The sequence below is a fragment of the Triticum aestivum genome, chromosome 7B (genome assembly GCF_018294505.1).
Source record: "Triticum aestivum cultivar Chinese Spring chromosome 7B, IWGSC CS RefSeq v2.1, whole genome shotgun sequence".
Classification (NCBI taxonomy): domain Eukaryota; kingdom Viridiplantae; phylum Streptophyta; class Magnoliopsida; order Poales; family Poaceae; genus Triticum; species Triticum aestivum.
This window is the reverse complement of record NC_057813.1, coordinates 691,876,884-691,900,934: the sequence shown is the minus strand read 5'-3', so window position 1 is coordinate 691,900,934 and position 24,051 is coordinate 691,876,884. Positions and strand designations below refer to the sequence as shown.

The 24,051-nt window shown below is 43.2% G+C and overlaps 1 protein-coding gene and 1 long non-coding RNA gene across 2 annotated transcripts; both read right to left on the bottom strand.

Annotated features, from left to right (window-relative positions):
• Window positions 1–4,566: 4,566 nt before the first annotated feature.
• Window positions 4,567–5,894, bottom strand: LOC123161101 (uncharacterized). Its single transcript, XR_006480543.1, has 2 exons — window positions 5,595–5,894; window positions 4,567–4,639 (listed from the first exon to the last, which is right to left on the bottom strand). It is a non-coding gene; the product is annotated as an uncharacterized lncRNA (long non-coding RNA).
• A 14,476-nt stretch (window positions 5,895–20,370) lies between these two features.
• LOC123157585 (uncharacterized) lies at window positions 20,371–23,545 on the bottom strand. The gene is made up of 5 exons (XM_044575860.1): window positions 22,523–23,545; window positions 21,518–21,575; window positions 21,323–21,406; window positions 21,100–21,241; window positions 20,371–20,971 (listed from the first exon to the last, which is right to left on the bottom strand). Exons 1-5 carry the CDS (start codon window positions 23,076–23,078, stop codon window positions 20,576–20,578), a joined length of 1,236 nt encoding a protein of 411 aa, XP_044431795.1. The 5' UTR covers window positions 23,079–23,545; the 3' UTR covers window positions 20,371–20,575.
• Between the last annotated feature and the right edge of the window lie 506 nt (window positions 23,546–24,051).

Sequence of the window (24,051 nt, the reverse complement as noted above, 5' to 3'; positions counted from 1 at the left end):
ACACCACGAACATACATAGATCTAGCTATGCCATAAAAAGTGCATGTGCACATTGTTGTAGGGAGAACAACATAAATATAGCTTCCCCCTTACTTACCTATCAAAACAAGGTAATTTAACCACTTAATTTGAATGAATCTATGGTGGAAATGAGGTGAAAAAGAGGAGGCACCCGAGACAAGGAGGAGGTGGAGAGAATGAAGTGGGGAGAAAGTGAGTGTGGGTAGGAGAGGCTGTCCAAAATATCTTGTTGCTGCCCACTTACTAATGGCGCACCAGCACTAAATGCGCCATTAGTAATCCAGATTACTAATGGCGCACCTTCTGGCGGTGCGTCATTAGTAGTTTTGCAAAAAAAACATACTAATGGCGCACTGTTCTACAGTGCGCCATTACTAGTTTAAACTAGTAATGGCGCACGGTTGAACAGTGCACCATTAGTAGTATTGCAAAAAAAGGAATAAAAAATATAATAAAAAAACAACATTAGTGGCGCACTTTCCGGCGGGTGCGCCATTACTAGTTACAACTAGTAATGGCGCACTGTGTATGAATGCGCCATTAGTATGTTTGGACAGGCGCACTAGTTCCAAAAAAAATTGATACTAATGGCGCACCTTGGGCCAGGTGCGCCATTAGTAGTTTCAACTCTAATGGCGTATCAGAAGGTGGTGCGCCATTAGTATATACTAATGGCGCACCCCTTGTCTGGTGCGCCATTAGTGTCAATCCCATCTATAGCCCTTTTTTCTAGTAGTGCAAGTAGTTCTGGAAGCCCCTTAAAGCATAGAAGTAACTCACCATACTCTTCCTACTCCCGGCGAAAATCAATCCTTGTTCCCTCCCCATGGAGCATGGAACATACACATCAGCAGTTCATGTTCACTCCTTAAATGGTCATTCAGAGAAGCATGTAGCCTGCTGCAAAAATATAGTAAATCATGTCCAAAGCAACAATCTCTAAGATACAACCATATCTAGTTCAAATGCAATAAAAAATTTAGTGCTTGTGTTTCCAAAAACAAATGCTAACATCTCTGACTATATTACTTTGAATCGAGATATCTGCTATGGAATTCATGAAATATATTTTGTAGATAATGGCTCATCCAAGTTAGGTACATGTATAGACATGAACAAAGCAATGTAAAGGCCATACTGTAATAATCACAAATCTTCAGCATATCACCTTGATAAAGTATTAGTATAAAACTATAAATACTCTAAAGGAACGTTGTTTACTCAATGGTAAGCAACTCAATTTCTATTAATAACTTAACTTGCAATATAACTTGTTCATATGCGATAAAACTTATCATGGAAATTAGCACAAGCTATGTAGTCTGTTGCTTGTGTGCTCTCCTATATAACTACTTGGTAAACGCACAAGCAACACATTTACCTACTCATCATGTGAAACTCTGCAGGAAGCTTCACAAATGCACTCACCTTTCTGAAAAGCATAGTAGACACCACGACCCTTTACAGCTACCTGCTCATCATGCAAAAATCTGAAGGAATCTCCCTGAGTGCATAGGATTTCTAAAAGCATAGTAGACACAACGGGATTCCCCCTTATTTTCTGGACCATGGTGTCTGTCATGCTCCCATTTAGGGTCATCCTTCTTAGAACCCCAAACCATTGTTTGCATTTCTCTGAACCGTTTCTCTGAAATATAACCATGAACACAAAAATTAGTCGGCAATCATGATGGTTCAGTGGAAATACTTAAGAAGGTTATTGGTAAACTATATGGCCTAGTGATGATATAAACACGGTGTTTAAGAAACATGACTGAAGCCACGTCACTTGTGTCATGATCCAGCCAATATTCACATTTTTAAATTGTAGATTGAAGCAACTGTGAACATACTGAGATACAAAGCATGAAGCTTCTAAATTCCGTACCTATACATCAATACAAAGCATGGGGAGTGCATGAAGCTTTTAAACTTCCGAACCTATATATCAATGCAAAGCATGGGGAGCAAACATATTCTTGTTTTTCTGTGATCTATGCTTCTGCCCGTTAACTCCTTCATCCTACTTGTTGCTTCCTTGAGCCTCTCGTTTCTATGGAATGTAAGTAGTGAGTTTAATTTAGAACAATCAGTATCTACAAAAAATATAATAAGGGAAATTTCAGTAGCTTTGGAGCAATTTAAGAACTAATTTAAATACATTGCAAATCTCAACTTTGATATATATCTTAATTTTCTTTGAAGAAATTGTGTACAGCTAGGTTATCATAGAAGGATATCACCTCATGCCGAGCTATGCTCCACATGGACATCAGGCAATCGCAGCACTGGCCACGGTCCTCCAGCCACATGAACCCATGGTACGGGCCTACTCCCATGCCAACCTTGCCAGCGATAGTCCACCAGAGAAATCCTCCCCGTGGGCTGAGCAGGTTCAGATTTACCTTTGGCATTAAAAACAATACACACAATATTAGTATAATGCAAATGCTTTATATACATACGCATAGGCTTCATTTCTGATCCAAATTATGGAATATGAGCACATGTAAAGCCCAGAGAAGTCCAGTACAGTACACTTCATGTGGAATTCAAGTTGTTAAATTAAATAACTACATGCACCAAGATAACAATATGTGTTTTTGTACATTAGTTCAGTTCAGAAAATCTAGGCAAGGTGTATGCTCACTCATTTCTCTTTCGTTCCATTCCTCTGTTCTTCCTTGGTGCAAAACATGAACTATTAACCACATGAATCTTTTTCCGCCTATCATTGGCCCTTTTAAAAGTTTTCTTGCCCTTATTCTTCCACTTGATCTGGTATTACTACAGATGTCTGGGCTTCCTATATTTCCCTTACCTTATGCATCCTACAACTTAATGGAGTGTGATTCAGTTTTTGGAATGCTCAAACGGAAATATCATTATCTAGTAAGTTATTTAGTAATTTAAATAAATCATGTAAGTTCACTTTTCTTATTTTCTTAGACTAAAGATGCTTGTGATATGTTACGAGTGGAATCTATGAGAGAAAAAAAGCAGTTGCGTTCTTGAAAAGAACTGATTTCATGCGCTCGAACGTTTCTTCGGGACTCAACTCCAAACCAAGGAAAGGCTCGAATCAGTTTTTAGAACATGGCTCTGCTGTTGTATAACTACCTATGAACTCACAAATCTAGAAGGCCATTCACCATATGTAATGAATACACAATGCTTTATTGATTGGTGACGAACAAGTACAAAAAACAGTAAGGGTGTGTTTGGTTTGTGCCCCAATTTGCCCTATCATATTTTTTGCATGACCAAAGTGAGGGCATGACCAAAAAATTGGCAAGCTGTTATTGTTTGGTTTATAGCCACTGAACCTTCCAAAATGTTGGCAGATATTACATTTGGTTTGACAACTTGAATTGATTTGTGTTTTTAGTTATAATGTTGAGCCAATAACAAATAAACAAAAAACTTTATTTTTGCAATATGGACACTTAATTAACTATAGCATGCAGAAAGAAATGAAATGGCTCATTCACAAAAACAATGAAAAGAAAGTTGGACGTAAGAGTACAGCTTTTATTTTTAGAAAAGAACACGTACAGGTACAACTTTTGTGCTCAACGAAACTTGCGGCTGCCTTTACGAAAAGAAAGACAATTTCATTTGCAAAAAAGGAAAAAGAGACAAACAACCGTAATTTAGTAGTACAGTTTCTTCTCCGGCTATTGGACTATGCTAAACAGAATTAGTTGCGTGATCTAAGTGATCACAACGACCCAAAGAAATACTCAGCCGATTAATCCGCCGCACCGATTGTTCGAACTATACGAGATTAAAAAAGCTAACACGAGAACCTCGTATCAGCCGGCGAGGGACGTGCTCGCCCATTTTTTGGTGACTGATTTCGGCGCCCTCGATGCGCCCACGAGTTGGCAGAAGTAACACTGAGCCTTCGGGGCGAGCCAGGGCGAGCCAATATTTTGGCGATGGTCCAAACAGGGTCCAAATCGCAGGGGCGTGCCAAAAAATTGATAGGGTCGGCGTTGGTGCTAATCCAAACGGCCCCTAAGCCTCATGTGGATAGAAAAGGATGACAGGCTTGCTATCGAGAATATACCGATTACAGAAAAAGGATGTCAGGCTTGCTTCTAGTTCTTGAGTTTTTGGTCAGATATCAGCTCATCAACCAAGATTCTTAAATGCAGCCTCAATAATCTCATTTCAGTTCCTTCTTTGTCAACTATTTCATCAATGCAGGCTCAATAACCGTCCAGATCTAAACCCGTTCTCAAAATACTCAGGATATTAGCTACCGATGAGCATTCACAAGCGAGATATCTAAAACATTTAATAAATCTCACGAGGTGAACACTTACTTGGAAATACTTTGGAACAGTGTTGTATTTACAGACCTCTTAAAATGCCAGTAGGGTCATTACATGCCGCAGATGTAGAACATATGCCGGGCATATTGTGATTAAGCCACCAAAGACTTAAAGTCTCGGGAATAAGTAGGTGGTCGCGTCCAACATTGTGATTGATCATTAAAATAGTATTCCAACTAAAAATATTCAATTCTTAGGTGGTCGCGTCCAACATTGTGATCTCCTTCTATTCATTTTGATGACAAGTATTTCCGGACGGAGGGCATTTCATCAAACACCTGAAAGGTATAGTTTAATTAGTATCAGTACGTAGTGATTCTTGCTACCATGAATTTGGATATATATATATATATATATATATATATATATATATATATATATATATATATAGAGAGAGAGAGAGAGAGAGAGAGAGAGAGAGAGGGATCATAGTATGCATCGTCCTTCGCTTATCTAGTGCGAGGAACTACAGATAGAAAGGAGGAATATGCTTGGCACTGTTGGATATAGAATGCATTGCATCATAACCAAATATGAACAAAGCGGCAATGGCTGTAAAAGCAATCACGTGATGAAAATTTGCAAATGGGAACATGGAACAAAAACAGCAAGAGTTTCCATCTCATGTACAGTACTAAAGGAACCCTGAAAATGGCTGTAAAAGCAATCACATGACCGATAACATACTCCCTGTCGTAAAGGAACCCTAACATATAAAGTTGTACTATTTCATCAGATACCTTATTAGCACAGTAGTACGTCTTTCCAGATGCCTAGACCCTGCGACCGATAACATACTCCCTGTCGTTGCAGAAGAATGGAAACTGCACAGGCAAGGCAAGCAGTGACGACAAAACTTATATAGTTTGTAATGCTTCCCAGAAATATTGCCAGGGATATCACGCAGATAGTGGCAATGCAGTATTGCGGCGGGCATTCTAGAATGAAACAAAGCGACCATTTTTTTTAATCCTAAGCTATAGTATAGTATCTTGTATGTCTAAACACTGAATTACTGAACCAAATTTCATTGCAATCAGTATCACAAATCTACATCTCTCATCAACAATCCAAAAACAGTACAATAATTGATATAATTTTGAAAAGTTCAGACACCGTTGCTCTTGAATTGTAAGGCTATGTCTGAATCAACTTTGAAAGACTACACACACAAAATTCTTCAGTTATGCAGTCGCTCAACTAAAAAACTAACTAAGAAGGCTTCATGCATACCTCGGGATCTCTTCTCCAGGCCTGGTACCGCATCGTCGGCAATGTGTGTTCCATCATGTGTAGGCCGGTCCGCCGTCCTTCTCTTCGACGACCCTCCCTGCATCAAGTCCATGTGCTCACTGAAATTGTTGCTCCGGCGCCACAGAAGCCGCCTTTGCTCTACACGATTTACAATCAAATCAGGCGACCACAACACGCACACACAGGCCGCACCCTCTGCCTGTAGCCACCGGCTCGCGTGCACCCTCAAGCACAAACCTGCATGCACCTCTGCCGACTGGCCTCTGACGCATACCCTCTGCAATACACTGAGTTTGAGGGGATGATTACATAATTCTGAAAAGGTTCAAGAATTGTATATCTTTTAAAAACATAAACAACATAATTCAGAATCTACTGGTTCAAAACTTACACATTCACAACTTTCCCCTTAGTAGTTTTTAAAATGCATAAAGAACATCATATTTCTCATGGGCAACCTGCTGGTTGCACAGATACTCCAGGAGAACCATAGCTGATTAGTTTCACTTCTTTCTAGATTTCCATCTTGCGCTAGTCCACCAAGTTCTCCACCAATATCCACGACAACCCCGTGGCACGGTAAGTGAAGGATACATCACAAATACTCTGAAAAAGGATGAAAAATAAACATAATTGTCAAATGAAGATATTATTATGTAAATGGAACAGCCGGAGAGGCTTACGTTCAAGCTGAAAGAGCCATGATCCCACAGGTCTTAATCCGTCTCTTCATGTAAATAACGATGGAATTGATACAGTACTTTAATATAGCATTTGACAAACAATAAGCAAGAAGAGGATTGATGCTTCATTCTCTAATACATGTCTTTAGTTCCTGCATACACACTGGACGGATTTAATTCAGATGAAGATAAGGAAAAGCGGGTGCACCCTTCCTATGCACATGGCATATCCATTAGAGAATTAGTGGCAGTGGTTAACCTAAAGAGTCTGGAATTAGATTACACAAAAAGAGAACAGGGAAATGTGTAGACATCATATCATACAGCTAGAATGCTAAACGTTGCTCCTAACTGAACTGAACTAAGATGGCAGCCAAATCTGAACTTGAACTCAACTAAATGGCAACTTGAGCTAATATAATTGGTCTAAAAAGATCATTTTAAAACTGTATCGGAGATAACCATGGAAATAATTTATAGAACATAAAAAAGAAAAACAACATTTAGCTTCTTGCAACCGTACAAGTGGCAGGAATATACAAACAGAATTATCTTTGGGTGCCCAAAACAACTTCACTTCAATTACTCACTATACAATTTGGTTCTGTAAAATGGTAGATCGGAAGTTTCTTTCTGTTTGATACAATAACTATGCATGAGGTGCTAGCTCCAGTAAAGTAGTATATGTTAGTTCTACCAGATTGCAATAATATCGGATAAGCCTCCAAATAGGTGCATGTTGACAAGAAAATATGACTGGTATACTTTTTTTTTGACGAAAAGACTGCATGATGCAGCATTTCATTGAAATTAGAGAAGAGTTTTACAGGGGTATAGCAACTAGCAAGTTACCCAGGATACAAAGCTAGTATCCAGCCACCGAATTACAGTCTGAACCCCATTACTAGCCTACCAACAGCACAAAAATTAATCTGGTTCCCTAGGTCTGTGGATCATTAGGGCCACCTTATGCTTGCCTGCCAACGTCCAATCAATGAGATCATTCTTGATTCGATCCAGCACCTGTTCTTCCGTCGAGCTCTTGTGGTCAAAAATTCGCGAGTTCCGCTCCTTCCACACTGACCACCACGTGAGCTGCACTAGCGAGCTCCATGCTGCCCTGTGTATCTTCGGCACCTGCTGCATTGATCTCGACCACCACTCCCGAATGTTCTCTGAGGCTGGTGACGGGGCAAGGGTCACTGGCAAGCTGCATTTTTGCATTATTTTCCCCCACAAGCTCACCGTGAAAGGGCAGCAAGCCAGAAGGTGCTCGGGTGTCTCACGCTGAGCGTTGCAGAGGCAACACGTCGGGTTGTGAGGCCAGTTTCGCTTCTCCAGGTTGTCCCCTGTCAAGATCTTCCCAAGCACCGCCATCCAAGAGAACACTTTGCATTTCAGTGGTGCCTCTGACTGCCATATCAGTTGCTTGTAGCTCGTCCGCACTGATCCCTCAAACTGGACTGTATAGGCAGAATGAGAGGAGAATTCGCCGTTTGCCGTCCACCGCCAAGAAATCGTGTCCTGCTGTTGGCCCAGCGTGACGTCCTGTAATAGCATCCACAAGGCGGTGAACTCTCTGACCGCCTGCGGCATGAGACCTCCCTTGAGATGACGTGTCCACCGATCGCCGATGAGTGCTTGAGCCACCGTTAGGCGCTTCCGTGTGCAGACGCCAAACAGAGCCGGGAAACGGTGGCAGAAGCTCATCCCTTGCATCCAAGGTTCAGTCCAGAAGCAAATGTGTTGCCCATCCCCGAGGTGGAAGTTAACTGAAGCCACGAACAATGCACGTACTCTGGCATCGGTTGGCAGTGGTAGTCCCAACCAGGCTCTGCTCGGGTCCGTCCATGAAAGCCACAACCACCTCATCCTCAGCGCTGTGCTCTGCGCACTCAGGTCTGTCATCCCCAGCCCTCCAAATTTGATTGGCCTGCAAATGATGCGCCAGCTAACCAAACACTTGCCCCCCACTGCAAATTCTTTTCCTTCCCAAAGGAAACCCCTTCTGAGTTTGTCGATTCTTTTCCGCAGCCACGCAGGCATCTCAATGACCATCATCTGAAACACCACCATAGCAGAGAGCACATGCTTTACCAACAGTATTCGGCCATCCATGGAGAAGTGAATTCTAATCCAACCCTTCAGCTTGCTGCATAGTTTGTCAAGCACTGGCTGGTAGTCCACCTTGCGAAGCTTCGAGTCGGACAACGGCATACCAAGGTAGGTGCACGGGAAAGGTTTGATCTCGCATCCAAGCGAATGTATAGCTGCCGGCAAGGTGATCCCACTACAACAAATGGGGGTGACTGAGCTCTTAGCAAAATTTGTCTTTAGCCCCGAAGCATTTCCAAAGGCCCTTAGTAGATCGGCGACCGCCAATATCTCATGAGCACAAGGGTTTATGAACAGCACTGCATCATCAGCGTACAATGATGCCCTGAACGGCAATCTCCGTGTGCCGATCTCCTTGAGTATCCTAGCGTTTGCGGCCGCATTGAACAGGGCTGCCAAGCAGTCCATGGCAATCACGAATAAGAGCGGCGATAGGGGGTCCCCTTGCCGCAGGCCCCTGCGGTGCATGATTTTGTCCGTGAGCTCTCCATTCACCATGACCCTAGACGAGGAGGATGACAGCAGGCCGGCAATCCAATCTCTGAACCTCCCACCAAACCCCTTTGCTTCAAGCACTTGCAATAGGAATTCCCAGGAGATCGTGTCAAAAGCTTTCTCGATGTCAAGCTTTACCATAAGTGCTGGAGTCTTGGCTTGCCTCAACGCCTTTGCCAAGCCACTAACATAAGCGTAATTGTCATGGATCGTTCGTCCCCGGATGAATGCATTTTGGCACGGACTCACAATCTCCTTCATTTTATCTCTCATCCGCATGGCCAGAATTTTCGTGAAGAGCTTCGCGAAGCTGGAAATTAGGCTGATTGGACGGAAGTCTTTTGGTGTCGTGGCGTCTTCACTCTTGGGCAACAGGATCAGAGTTGCATCGTTGAGTAAGTGTAGCTTGGAGAAGTTTAGTCTGTATAGGGTGTGTAGCGCCTTCATTATATCTTCCCTGATGATCTCCCAACAGTGCTTGTAAAATAGGCCGGTGAACCCGTCCGGTCCCGGCGCCTTGTTCCCATTCATCTCGTTCACGGCCGCACGAGCTTCCTCCATAGTGAACGGGACTTCCATCTCTGCTAGCTCCACCGGCTGAATCTCTAGCTCCTCAAAATTGAGGCAGGCCGTTCTCTCTCCATTTGTACCGATCAGAGCTTCGAAGAACGTGTGCATAGCTTCCAACTTGTCCGGCTGGTCCGTGCAAACTTTGTCATTGAATAGAATCTTGTGGATGTATTTCCGCCATCTTCTCGCCGATGCTTTGGAGTGGAAGAAGCGAGTGCTAGCATCCCCTTCCTTGATCCACTGAATGCGCGACCGCTGCCTCCAAATTGTCCTCTCCAATGCCGCAAGGCCTAACCGCTGCACCTTCAGGGTTGCCCTGAACTGTCTTTCTTCAGTTGTGAGATCTCTCCTTTCCATTGCCTTATCTAATCTGGCCACAATCTCACTTATAATCGCTGATTTGAGCGCTATGTTGTTCACCATCTTGCTCCCCCAGCTTTTCAACTCTCTGGCTGTACGCTTCATCTTTTCCGCAAGGCACGCAAGAGGCTCTTGAGTGGTCGTTGGGAGCTGCCAGACTCTAGCTACCAACTCACTGAACCCGTCCATCTGGACCCAAAAATTTTCAAAACGAAATTGTCTCGCCGGCCTGAAGGATGTGTTGCAGGTGAGAAGCAACGGGCAATGATCTGACATCTCGCTAGAGAGGGCTTGCAGCAGGCAGCCGGGGAACCTAGCATCCCAAGCGTCATTGTACAGTACCCGGTCTAGTTTCACCATAGTGGCCCTCTCTTGCTCGTTGCTCCAAGTGTACCTGCGGCCGTGCATGTATAAGTCTTTGAGTTGCAGCTCATTGATGAATCCCCTGAAGGCTGACAAACACCTGCGGTTGATGTTATTATTGTTTTTGTCCATTGCCTGCGCGATCATATTGAAGTCTCCTCCGAGGAAAATGACTGGTATACTAAGTATTCACTACGACATGCATGCTTTCTTAATGGAAATATTTGTTGATTTCCATATTCTGCAAATACGAAAGACTGATGCTTTCCCACCACGAATACATTTTTTACTATCCCACACTAAAGTATTGGAGTACTATGCAACCCCACACCAAAGTATTGGAGTAGTACTGACAACAACACACTAACAATAGCACCGTACCTACAGAGTCTCTCGAGGTCTTTCTTTAACTCAGGAGCGTACTTCAGCCCTGACATATCGAACCTGAACCTGAAAACAACGATTGTCGGTTTAATAGATAGTGCATATGCACAACCAAGTGATAGTTTAACTGGACATCAAAATCCCGTTGTCCAAAGGCGTAATGTAAACCCTGTCGGGCATGAAGATCATGGCACACACCATTCTAAGAAAACTAAGATATTTTATTTGTCGTGGATGTGGTGGTGAGAACACAAAACAGCAGGGGCACACCAAGCAGATGTGCACAGTAGCAGCAACCAGCAACATCCACACACGCACATTAGCAAGCAAGCATTGAGATCTGCCAAGGCCGTATGGGGCAAGATAAGCGATACATGCTTGACCATACGTGCACAGGAGTAGGGAATATGTCGAGGGCACGGCGGCGTACCTGTCTTTGGCCGCAAGTGGAGACGGAGGCTGGTAGTGGCTCCCCAAGAAGAAGACCTTCTTCCGCCACAATGCCATCACCGCACACGGGCGCCAGCATCCTCACGACGGCACCCATCCTCGACGACCCTCTTGCTCTTCCTTCCGCCATCATGGTGGTGGTGTCCGTGGAGGGCATCCGGTGGCGGGTAGCAGCAGGGAAGCGGCGGCGGGTGAGAACCCTAGCTGGATGAGAGGAAGAAATTGGGAGGGGCGTGGCCAGGGAAGGAACAAGATGGAGGCGATCTCGTACCTCGGCGGCGGCGGAGGTGATGGAGGGGATCGAGGGGAGCGGCCAACATGTAGAAAGACAGCGGTGTTCCTCCTCGATTTAAAGTACCTGAGCTCCTACTCGATGCAGGGCATGCCCGTGCGCCCCTCCTCGCTGCCCACAACGCGGCATCGCCCTGCCTTGCCCCTGGGTTCCTCGGCGGTGGCGTCAGCCCACAAGTCGAAGGCCTCGGATCTCGGCAGAGGCGGCAGATGGGAACGGAGAGGAACCAGATGGCGGCGAGGTCACATGTGGAAGGGATGGAACGGCGGGGGTGAAGGGATGGAGCGGCGGCGGCGCCGAACGAGTCGTACATGCGAGTGGTTCTCGCTCGAGCGGTGGGGGCGAGGGATGGAGCAGCGAGCCATCGATGGTTTTTTTCGTAGGTTAATTTTCGTAGGGTTTTTTTCGCCCTATTTCTATGGTGCGACGGGAGGACTGTCGTTGGATCAACTGATGTGGAGGGATCGCTGCGGTTTTTTTTGGTCGACGTGTGTATCTGCGATGTGGAAGGGAGGACGAAAATAAACCAGGAGAGGTGGGACGAAAATTAACGGACGGAGACTATCAACTGAGACATTAGGAATAGAGATATAGACTAATCGCATCAGAACGCAACTCCCATGCCAGGAGATCAGTGCCAATCGCCCATCCTGGCCGCTAGTGGGCTTCACATGGGCCTTTTCTCTTTTTCTAAAATTAGCATCGAGAGATGGGGTGGGGGTGCCCCCCCCCCCCCCCAACACACGCGTCTCCGCCACTGATTCTGAGAAATTAAGCACAAAGATTGATTTGCTAGCTTACAATCAGAATCAGGTGGCAAATAAAATTCATCTGAAATTTATATAGTAACCCTCGGTCCATGCAACAATGAATGGTAACTCATATACACACATATAAGCATGAGAAACTAGGAGCTCAATGTGCATAGAGCATGATAAAGTCTAAACTGCATGTGTACATCACAAAAGTGTTCTCTGCCAAAACCAGCATGATCAGTTCCAATGAGTTGGTCGTCATAACTTTTTAGCATGTGTATCGCACTCAACCCTTTCTACTTCTTCTTTGCTATCATCCAATTCATGTTCCAAATTCCACCCCAAGAGAAAATGTGCCAAGTAAGCATGCCTAGGCATATGCACAATGCATGAAAGAATGAAATAGTTGATCCCATTCTACATTGGCCTAACCAATTGAAGTATTGACATGAATATTGTATGATACACGGTACAATCTTGAAAAATAGAATGTGATCATCCGGTACAAATCGAAAGGAGAAATTTGTTGTGGCTGGAAGTTCATGTAGTTCCATATAAGATACACACATGCAAGAGGCACGACTAGTTCGCTCTCTTGCGTATCAAGCAGTTAGACCCATGGAGTACAAAGATTTCCTCGAGAAAAATATTGATTAAAATCTAAGAGATGGGACGAAACCAGAACAAGAACTCTCCAATTTGTCCATCTTTTGCATTAGACTGGATACGTGAGCTATTCAAACCCCATAGCAAAACCTCTCATAAAAAGCACCATTCAAGAAATTGGGTGCAGACTGAGATGAGCCGTTTGGAGCAAGGGACCATCATCAGGTGGGCCCTGACTACAGCCACAGCAGAAAAGGAGACGTCCATAGTAAAAACATGGCGATATGCTTGACACTGCTCGTAGCTCATTTTTACTGATTAATGTTGCTTAGTTGTAGTGTTGAACTTTGTTGGATTTGTTTAGTAGTTGTAGCTAGCAGCAAGTAATTGCATATCAAGAATGATAAAGTCATGCTTCTAGAAATCTAAGCTTTTGAAAACATCTGAATCGACATGCCAAATTATATAGTCGGTTACAAAATCTCCTGGCTACGACTACAACAATAATATGCGCGCGCGCACACACACAGTCCACAGGAATTAATTTTTTTACAAAATGCTGACGGTGCAGCTTTTCATTGCAATAGAAGGAGAGAACAAATACAAAAAGGGACGAGTAAACTGTTGTTGGAAAGGGCCTAACAACAGGAATTAATGTTATTATCAATGAAATATATCAACAAACAAGTTCCTCCAACGCCAAGCAACAATATTCGGCCTCGCTCGACTACTCAGCCTTCTTCAAAGTGCTCATCATTGAAACCGACATCTATAACCAAACACATAACCTCCATAAGTTCACCTCCGGAGAGGCAAGTTGGAGCAGGCCATGTAAGCTCAAGTTTGCAAATAAGGAGAGGAATAGTTGCTTTGCTCTGATGCACCCTCATGCCGTTGTGTGGGGTGGCACGGCACACCACCTCACTCGATACTCCACAAGTCACGGCTTGCGCTTGCATACCATAGAAATGGACGCCGGGGCATGTGGCATCTCAATCAACCCCAGCCGGACACATGAAAAATCTAAGTTCTGATGATCCACAACTTATTGTCGCTGCCGATGGGAAGCTCTTGTTCGTGCAAAGGCAAAGCAACCAAGAAGATATATGGACAAGGCATGAGGATGGTAGTCGTGCAATGTGGCTCCGCACTATAGTGGTGATGCTAGAATCACCTAGGAAAACTATGACGCACTTGAATATTTGGGGAGAGAAGGGAGGCATGTTGCTCATCAAGAACAATCATGGGGACCACCACAGGAACGTGTACATTCTGCATCTTGAGGCAGGGGTGATGGAGAAGTTGACGTACTTGGACGATATTACATAGGAAGGTTGTGCCCCTTGAGATGGATTGGCCAACATTCTTCTTCTCTCGTCTCGGTGCACGTAAATTTCCTCCAAGAAACCATCCACATAATTTTTTGTTATTCAACTATTAGTTGGTAAATTATTATGTATTTTTTGCACAGACTCCCATGACAAGGTGATTTTTCTCAAAATAAACGTCATTAATTGTGTTTTTGTTAAAATATGTGCATAATATTATCCGTACTAGTTGTGCAACGGTTGGACTTGAAATTAGCAGAGGGTTAGGTGTTTGAGTTAGACACGTATAAACGAGGCCCATTTATTTAGCTATATACACAAGGCGGTTGTACAAATATCACCTGCCTTTGGCAGTGCCACACGTTTTTATGTCCTGGCTAAAGGCTCGCAAGGCTACGTTGTGTCGCAACAGGTGCTTGTCAATCGCAGCCACCTCTAAATCAGATATGCTGATGGCAACCTCTATTTACATCAAACTCCCACGCGATGAATAGGCTGTTCTATCGAGAGCCTTGTTAACACCTTGCACCTATAGGCTGTTCTATCGAGGTGGCTGTTGTAGCGATCCGTACCAGTGTCTAAAATAAAAAAGAACGAGTAGAAGAGTTGCTAACCAGTCAACCTTTGAAATTTTTTAAAACAAAGTAACATTTGAAAATCCAACAATTGTTTGAACAACTGAAACAAACTTTGAAATTGCAAGAAAACTGAAAAACATGCCTTATTTTTACAAAAACAACTTCTGAAAATCCCGACAAAAATTGAATTTAGAGAACAAACTTGTTAGTGGGAACATCTTCAAAATTCTAAACAATTTTCGAAAGCACAAATATTTTCTCAAATCCCCAAACATTTTGGATTTCTGAGAAAACTTTGAAAGCGGGAACATTTTTAACTTTCTGAACAGTTTTCAGAGAATATTTTCTGAAATTCTCGTACATTTTTGGAAAAAAGGACCTGACAACGCGTATATTTTTGAGTTTTGAGAAATAAATTGAAAACAGGTCCAGTTTTTTACATTCTAAACAATTTTTCAAGAGAAAGAACATTTTTTGAAAATCTGGTACATTTTTCAAATTTATAAAGAAAAAGTGACAAAAAATACTTTTTAAGTTATGAACAACTTTTCCAAAACGTGAATTTTTTTCGATATTTCCAAATATTTTCAAAATCATGAACATTTTCTAAAAAGAAAAAATAAAAATAATAAAGAAAAAAGTAAGACAATGAAAAACAAAAAGGAAACTAGAAAAAGAAAATGAAAGAAGTAAAATGATGAGGAACAAGAATAAATATAATAAAATTGAAAAACATGTAAAAGAAAAATAAAAAACTGGATGGGGTAGTTCCTACACTATCTGCATAAATGGGCCAGCCCAACCTGGATGGGGTAGTTCCTACACTATCTACACTCCGCCGCTTCCCTTGCGAAAAAGTGGCAATTTTTCTTTTATATTTTTTCTTCTGTTTTACTTTTCTATTTTTTTTATTTTTTCTGAATTTTTTTATTAATTCATTTTCCTCTTGTTTAAATATTATTATTAATTTTAAACTTTAAAAAATTATTATACTATTTGGAATACCGAAATAATAGTTTTAAGTAACTGTTTTAAATTATGATTTGAAATTATTTTTCCTTCAAATATTTATGAAATTCTTTTTAAGAAAAAATAACCGGTTTTAATTTAATCCCTTTGTATTTGTTATTTATGTGAAAAACTTAAATATCAGTTTGGAGTACCTTTGTAAATTATAATTTTAAATACTTTTTCATTCAAACCTGGCATGGTTGTCTATCATGGGCATGCCCACCTGCTAGCAAAAGTTGGCATCTTTGCAGAATGTCCAAAAATAACACCATGTTGAACGTAGGGTGTTCCGGTAGGCGGGAAGGCTCCATTTGAGAACACGTTGTTTACCAACATCTGTCAAAGGACCCTAATTTTTTTGTTGGCTTGTATGATTAATTTAAGGCACCATGCAAAGTCGTTTTGGTGTTCAATTTTTTTTGCATTTTCTAGAGTTTTGTACGTCAGAAAAAGCCTATAACTGGCCGGACATGTCGCAACTTGCATACGGTGTCGGAAATCATTCAAAAATGACATGGATGCCTACCATGTGCATGCCCACCTGCTTGCCAAAATTTGGGTCATTTCAATAATGTTCAAAAATAGACCATGTTGAATGGAGGGTGTTCAAGTAGGCTAGAAGGCTATGTCTGATAGCACGTTGTTTCTTGACATCCTTGAAATGGCCCAATATGTTTTCATAGCCTTATCAGACCAATTCACAACACCATGCCAGGTTGTTTGGGTTTTCGACAAGTTTTCTATTTTCTGTAGATTTCTCGGTGAAAAAAGGTTGATAAATGGTCGGACGTGTCGCAACATGCATACTATGTCGGGAGTCATTCAAACCTACCATGGACATTCCCACCTGGTGAAAAAAATTGGGAACATTTCTAGGTAGTCCAAAAAGCACCATGTCCCACATAGGGCGTTTGGGTAGGTCAGAAGGCTCCGTTCGATAGCACATTTTTCCGACATCCATCAAATGGTTCAAAAAAAATTATAGCCTTATATGACCAATTCTAGGAACTATGCCAAGTTGTTTGGGTTTTTGATAAGTTTTGTATTTTTTGGAGTTTTTCCGGTCAAAAGAGGCCGATAAATGACCGGACGTGTCACAATACGGTATCGAAAGTCGTTCAAACCTGATGCCTACCATGGTCATGCCAACCTGCTGGAAAAAAATTCGGGTCATTTCAAGAATGTTCAATAAAACACCATGTTCAACATAGGGTGTCTACGTAGGCCACGAGGGTATGTCTGAGTACTCGTTATTTATCAACATTCTTGAGATGGCTCCTTTTTCCATTGGCTTGTATTACCAATTAAAGGCACCTTTCCGAGTTGTTTTAATTCTCGACAAATTTTTATTTTCTGAAGTTTTCTCGGTCAAAAAAGACTGATAAATGGTCGGATGTGTCGCGACTTGCATACGGTGGCGAGGCGAGCGGCGGAGGAGGAGCGCGGGGGGACCACTTCTCTTTTCAAGCTCTAATAACCTGTGGAAGAGAATCCCTTAATTATAAGGTGGTCCAACTCGTCTCCAATTAGCAATGTGGGACTAAACTTCCCACAACACCTAGTGACATATTACCCACATGGGCCTTTAGAGATTATCTGAAATTGTTAGATGGACCCTAGGTCCACCCTAATATTTCAACATATAAATTGTGGATAATTAGATATCCGCGTATTCTCCTCTCGATTTAATACAGTTAGCATCCTATTGTTTGCTTCCGAGGAGAAACATCCTATTGTAGGCATACTTTATTATTAAACACAAGTACCTTTGTTAGTAATTTGTTTGCCTTTTCCTTTGTCTAGGTGTACGTACACATCTACTTTCAAGCTAGGTAGAAAGAGTTTTTCTAGGAATAGGTAGAGAAGGTTATCCACGTGAAGCACTGAAAAACAGGAGTTCAAACTGTTTCTTTCTAATGCAAAAAAGGAATCCTCGTGATTGATTAAGTTACAGGAATCATAGATGACTTCAGCACAAACAATTCTGACCAGTCTCTACTTTATATTATAGGCTGCGTGCCTGCGTCTTTTATCTCATCCGTTAATATCCAAAATTTACAGTCGACTATGTGGATGAGCACAATGGCTCATTTGTCTTTTGTTTAGTGATATAATAGATTGAAGATAACTTTCTGGGACAATGTTGGGGTTGGAGGAAGCCCCTCCCACGCATGCCCTCACAGCGGAGAAAACCAGCGATCCGTCCGGCATTAGCTTCGCTTATCGTGGTGCAGGCTTGTTGGGTAGTACATCACAAGAGGTTCACACCCTCGCCAAGGAGGTCAACACTTCACGGAAGATTTATTTCGAGGACAGGACCATCTCAGAGAACCAACTGAGTCACTCGGTAGCGCTTGTGGCCATCACGCTTATATGTGTGTTAGTATTGACTGTTGCAGAGAAAAAGAGAGGGGTTGGTCAGCCCCAAGCTTATAGTTCAAGTTACATCAATTGCAGTCTCCCTTGGCGTTGTCTCATGAAAAACAATTCATAATCCTCCCACCTTTACTTGATCCAGATGGGTGCCCTGGTGATTGTGTTTGTGGATGAAGAAACGAGCGAGAGGTCAAAATCCTATTGCAGGGCGGCAACTTTAAAGAGCAACTACCTTGCTTTTACGACCTAGGACGTTGACAAGCAGACCTGCTCGCAACAAGCTTCGTGAACAGAAAACTCCATAGGGAAGAGGGTGAACCGACTGTTATAACGGGAGCCTCGCCAACACCATGTGCCTGTAGGTTCATGTTACCTTGCGCCTACTGCATCACAGAAGAAGACGTACCGGTGCATTGCATTGATTCTGTCGCAGTGGGAAAAGCCTACCCACTAACATGTTGGTTCTCTCCAATCTCTCACCTAAATGTTGTGATTATACTAGTACTAGTGAATGACACCATCTAGAGAAATCTCTCACCTAAAAGACTGATTTCTAGCTAACTAGCGGTAGTTGACACCTAATAGTTGATCTCATCTACATCACCGCATTGGTCTGAACAATTGAAAATATGTAAAATGAATAATGTATGATACAAGGTACAGGCTGGAAAAATGTGATGGTCCAGCACAAATGGAAGGGCACTTTTGTTGCAGTTTAAAGCTCTTGTAAGTTCTATATAAGATATGTAGGATAGCTCTCTGCATGCCCAGCGGTTAAGCCCATGGAGTATATGGAATGTTCAACTGTAGTTGTATAAAGGTTTCCATGAGAAAAATATCAATTCAAATTTGAGAGATGGGAGGAAACCAGAATATAAGAACCAAAGCTCCCCAATTTCTTCATCTTTTGTTTTAGGCGGGAAACATGAATTGCTAGGAAACCAGAGCCTTGAGAGTTAGAAGTGGATATGAGCTGTTTGAAACCGTGCCTTGGACTTACTTTACAGTTATTTTGACCCATGTCATAGTTTGCAATTAGAATAAATAAGTTATTCATTAGATCCTGTAATAACTTGTAGTTGTAAAATTTAAGTTAATTTCTTGCATGTAATCCCAAAGCAGGTTAATTTTCAGCAATAGGGCTGCTAGAAGTGGCAAAGAAAGATAACAGAGATATCAGTTGGCTTGAGAGCTAACAATCACCGGGTAGGCCGCGACCAAAGCCACAAAATGAAAGGAGACCATAGTAGAACACATCTACCGGTCAGAAATGCGCTGAGCGGAGAGGCCTGATGGAGTGTGGATGCTGGTGCTTGTAACTGTGTGGAGCTAAAATCCTTCTGATGTTGCATAGTTGCAGTGTGAAACTTTGTTGGATTTTGTTTAGTAGTTGTAGCTAGCAGTGAGCAATTGCATGTCAAGAATGATAAGATCATGCTTGTAGAGTGTTAAACGAATACGATTATTTTGAAAACTTCTAAATGGACGGATATGCCAAATTATATTCTGGGTTATGAAATCCCCTGAATACATAAAAAATGTGCCAAAAAAGAAGGCAGTCCACAAGACTGCGGCTCGTTTCTGACAAAAGTTTTGGTACAGACTTTCACCATCCTCCACCCTAGATAGAATGTTATTACCCGTTAAATAGATTGACAAACAAGCCCAAAATTTTTGTTACAAACTTTCAACACCCTCCACCACAGAAAAGAAACGTTGCAAAATTAGAAGGTACTTGAAACAAAAGACCAGTTTCTTACACCTTCTCCACACCGGAGCTCACGTGGTCTGTTACTAGAGCAAACAAGATCGAATCAGACCTGGAAAAGGGCTGGAGGCTGTCCACTGATGGGCCAAAGCTTTCAACCGATTTCTGGTTGTTGCTGACGAAAGGACCTGCATTTCCGTTTGTCTGGTGTTCTTGATCATGATGAGATGCCTGGTTTGGTGGAGATGATGGTCCATGCCACACGTTGCCTTACATATGCACGGCTCGAGTATCCAATATTTCTTATCCCCTTTTTATCCTATTCTACGATTTTCTTTGTTAGATACAATTCGTCGACTGGATATAACATAATCAAGCTATACCTCTGCATATTCATCCTGCAACTGCAACTCTGCGGTGAAGATGCATCCTGTGTTTTCTCATGTTTAAAACAGTTTACATGTCCTTGGCATGAAACCAGACAGACCGACCAAGTATAGTTGTTGCTGTCCTCACACAGAGGCAGCCTTCCTGCAGTTCAGCATATGCATAACTGCCTCTGATGTTAGGTCACTGGGCCTCACAGGCAATTTCAGGTCCATCCATCTGCTTGCTTCAATGCGCCCTCAAGCAAGCGCCACAGGGAACACAGGTAATGATGCACAATGCAACATGACAAGGTTTTCACAGCTTCTGCATCATCACAAAACATAATGGTCCTTCGCCCCGGTAGTAATATATACTTACAGACCGATCGAGTCGCATTACTGACACAAATGATCTATACACAATCCCTAGACTCATTTGAAGGGGCAACCTAGCACAAAATTTACAGAGGTAACACGACCACAATAGCCGGCTCACCACGCCGCTGCTCCTTGTAACGCTACGAAATGGTGAGCGTGTCGATCGCCATCGACGGGTCCGAGTTTACGGTCATCTCCTCCCCGTGGGCTTTTGTTCTCGGCTCCTCCAATTTTTGTTCTGCCTCTGTCTTCGCCCTGTCGGCGTCGCTCATGGCAAGGCTTGGAGACGGCTTGCATTCTTTGAAACGGAAGCAACTGACCAGGTGATCATTGGTTAGCCCTGCTGCCTGCATGAAGGAATATATGACCGTTGGGCCCACGCCTCGGAGTCCCCTTCGCACCATGTCCTTGCTCATCATGTCTGCCTTGGGACTCTTGACAGGGACTTGCCTTGGATATCGGATTTTGCTTACTACCGGTTTGTGGTTCAGAAAACCCCAGCAGTACTGACTGAAGGATCCAAATTCATCTGCAATCTGCATCAGCATTTTGTTTGAAAAAATTCTGCATCAGTATAAATAAGCCATGTAACAAACAAGTTCCCAGACAAAAGACATTGATCACAGGAGCATCAGTTAATGGTGATGCGGCAGCGATTCCGAACCTTAACTATCTGACGAGCGTTTTCGAGGACTGCTCGCAGCTTTTGCTCTGACAAAATGGACCTGGCAATGCTTCCTGGCGCTACCAGCTTCTTTTCGTTTATATTGGAGACAGCAATCAGATCGAAGTTCATGAAAATTTCCCTAGAATATATGGCATAAACATCAGGAAACAAACTATACATACAATTACTTTATTTATTTGTAACCTTAGAGAACCAATACCTGAAAATTTGTCTCTTCTTGAGAATTTCAGGCCATGATAGTTCTGCTAATGCACCAGATAATACAAGTAGCTCAAACAATCTCCTGTTGAACTCATGGTTATTATTACAGATACTGAACTGTATCATTTTATTCTAAGTTTGCACAATATAAATAATAAAGATGAAGGGATACACTAATTCACATTTTGCGTACCTGTCGTCGTGAACTGGAACCCCCCATTCCTCATCATGGAAAGTGACATAGTGAGGATCTGATCAGATAATGAATGGGCATCAGAAGTTTGACAGGTCAGCTTTCTTCATGAGAAATGATTCAGAGATTAAGAATACTTCATCCATAAGGCAAACGAAAAGCACTGGGCAACCATACTACCATATCATGTGACAGCACAATATCAAGAATTGTGACTGAAGCTACGGTTTTCTTGGGGTATAGTTGAAGCAAAGCATACTTATATCCATTCTTTTTGTTTTAATTTTTCTTGTTGGTAAAGCACCCTTTTCACGGGCCATTTTTACAGTCCCAACTGATGAGCGAACAACGATTATGGCAGATTTCTGTACAAGGATGATTAACAGAGTGCAGATTCTGCAGATCAGTAGAAATAAGTTCTTTGCAACAGCAAGTCAGCAACACACCATCATTATCTCTGTTGAAAACTTGGAATGGCTGTGCAGTCAGTCAAAAGTACAGTATGTTTAACAAAGTACATATACAGCTTTGTGTGAAACTGGAAGTGATGGTGGTAAAGTGATCAGATGCCAGTGCTTAAGGATCACTAACTCCCTTCAAGCAACTAAGAACAAAAAGGGGAAATCTGAAGGAGAAAATGCTCAGTTTATCCAATGCAAGCAGAACTATGGACTGCGTTCCTATGACCAGTGTCAAAAGCAATCAACAAGGAAGGCTAGTATATCAAGCTGTAACTTAGATACTCAAATTGTGATTTTCGTTCAGACGTCAGCATTAACTTTCTAAAACAGAGTTTTGCATATCTTTACAAAAAATTATGAATAAGTATCCTAGGTGAGCGACTAATCATGCTAAAATATGAAAGATGACAGAAATTGCAACACATGATTGGACACTGAAAATTCTAATGTTTATAGCCAACAATTCTGAACAAGCACAAATTGCAAGTGTACTGCATAAATGATTAAAAAACAAACTATCGGGATTCAGGAAGCAAGAACTCACCGGTGGTCCGAGTCACCCAGGCGCACCGGCTCTTCCCTTGGACGGCCTCCGGCGTCACCGGAGCGACAACCTCCAGCACATCGGCATGCTTCTCCACCACATTACAAGCAGCCTTCCCACGCTTGGACGCGGCCGGCCGGGACCAGCTCCTCTCCGTCCTCCCGCCGGAGGCCGGGCCGCGGAGCGACTCCACGGAGGCCTCCGAGGAGCAGGACGCGTTGAGGTTCACCGCCGGCGCATCCTGCGGCTTCCTCGGCGGGGTCCGCCTCGGCGAGGGCAAGGGAGATGAGCCCCCCTTCCTCGCGCAGCCGTCGCCGCCAGCGGTGGCGGCCGCCTCCTCCTTCTTCGGGCCATCCCCATCCCCCTTGGCCGCGGCAGCGGGGGGCGGAGGCTTCTCCGGCGTGGCCTCCGGCGCCTTCCGCAGCGGCTTGGGGGAAGGCTTCCGCGCAGACGCCGGGGCCTTGTTGCCCCCCGGCACCAGCACTGGCCTCGCGTCAGCCTCCGGCGCCGCGATGTTGAGGGACCTGACCCTGGGCGCCCCCGCCATGGCAGCCATTATCGCCCAGCCCGATATCCCGGCTCCAAATTTCAAACTTTTCGCCAATTTTTCTCCACCAAACCAGGGGACAGCAACGCGCAACGCAAGCGAGCACAATCTCTGCGCCGCCCCCCAAAACCTCTCCGGCCCCGAGACCAAGAACCTTTTTCTTGTTCTCCTTATTACTCTATCTAATCTTAAAAAATCAAAGCGAGCTCCGAGCCAAGAACTCTGATCCCGGGCATGGTCTGGCCCGGCATTGCGCGAACGTCGCGCGCGCGAGAAGCCCGGGCCACGGCGGCGGGCGGCGCACGGAGGAAAGGGCCGGCGGTGCCTAGCGGAGGGAGCGGGGGAGCCCGGCCGGAGAGGCCCTCGCTGTGGGTGGTGGTGGGGACGAGGGACGCGCGCAGGTCCTGCTTCTGCTTCTGTTCTGCTCCGAGGAGTGGAATCCAAGGGGAGGAGAGGGGAGTACGGGCGCCCAGGGGTTGGAATTGGAATGGTACGAGAGAGACACTATTTTTTTTGGCTATTATAAATTGGTATTGCACCCTAAGGCCCCACTATGGGTGTGTTTGGTAGCATGCTTGAACCTAGCCTAGTTGTTCTCCTCTCATACATGCTAAGTGTAGACATGCTGAGTCCATGCAGTTGCTGTTGTTTGGCAGCGATGTATGCGCTGAGACATGCTGAGCTGAGACTTTGTTTGGCAGCCCGCATGTGTTTAGACATGCTGAACAATTTCGAATTTCAAACAATTGTTTTCGAATGATGAACAAAACTCGAAAAATATGAACACAAATTTAAACATATTTTGATTTTTTTTAATTCTAAACATTTTTTTGGAAAATTAAAATAAATTTTGAAATTCTAAACTTTTTGAAAATTTGAACATATTTGAAATTCCGAGCTTTTTTGAAAATTTAAACAAATTTTGAAATTTTAAATATTTTATAAAAAAATTAAATAAAATTTGAATTACTGATATTTTTTC

Coding starts and splice junctions, on each gene's coding strand:
- LOC123157585 (XM_044575860.1), bottom strand. CDS start 23,078: ATGGCTGCCATGGCGGGGGCGCCCAGGGTCAGGTCCCTCAACATCGCG. Junction 21,576..22,522: donor CTGGGTGACTCGGACCACCG/GTGAGTTCTTGC, acceptor TTATCTGATCAG/ATCCTCACTATGTCACTTTC. Junction 21,407..21,517: donor GTTCCAGTTCACGACGACAG/GTACGCAAAATG, acceptor TGAGTTCAACAG/GAGATTGTTTGAGCTACTTG.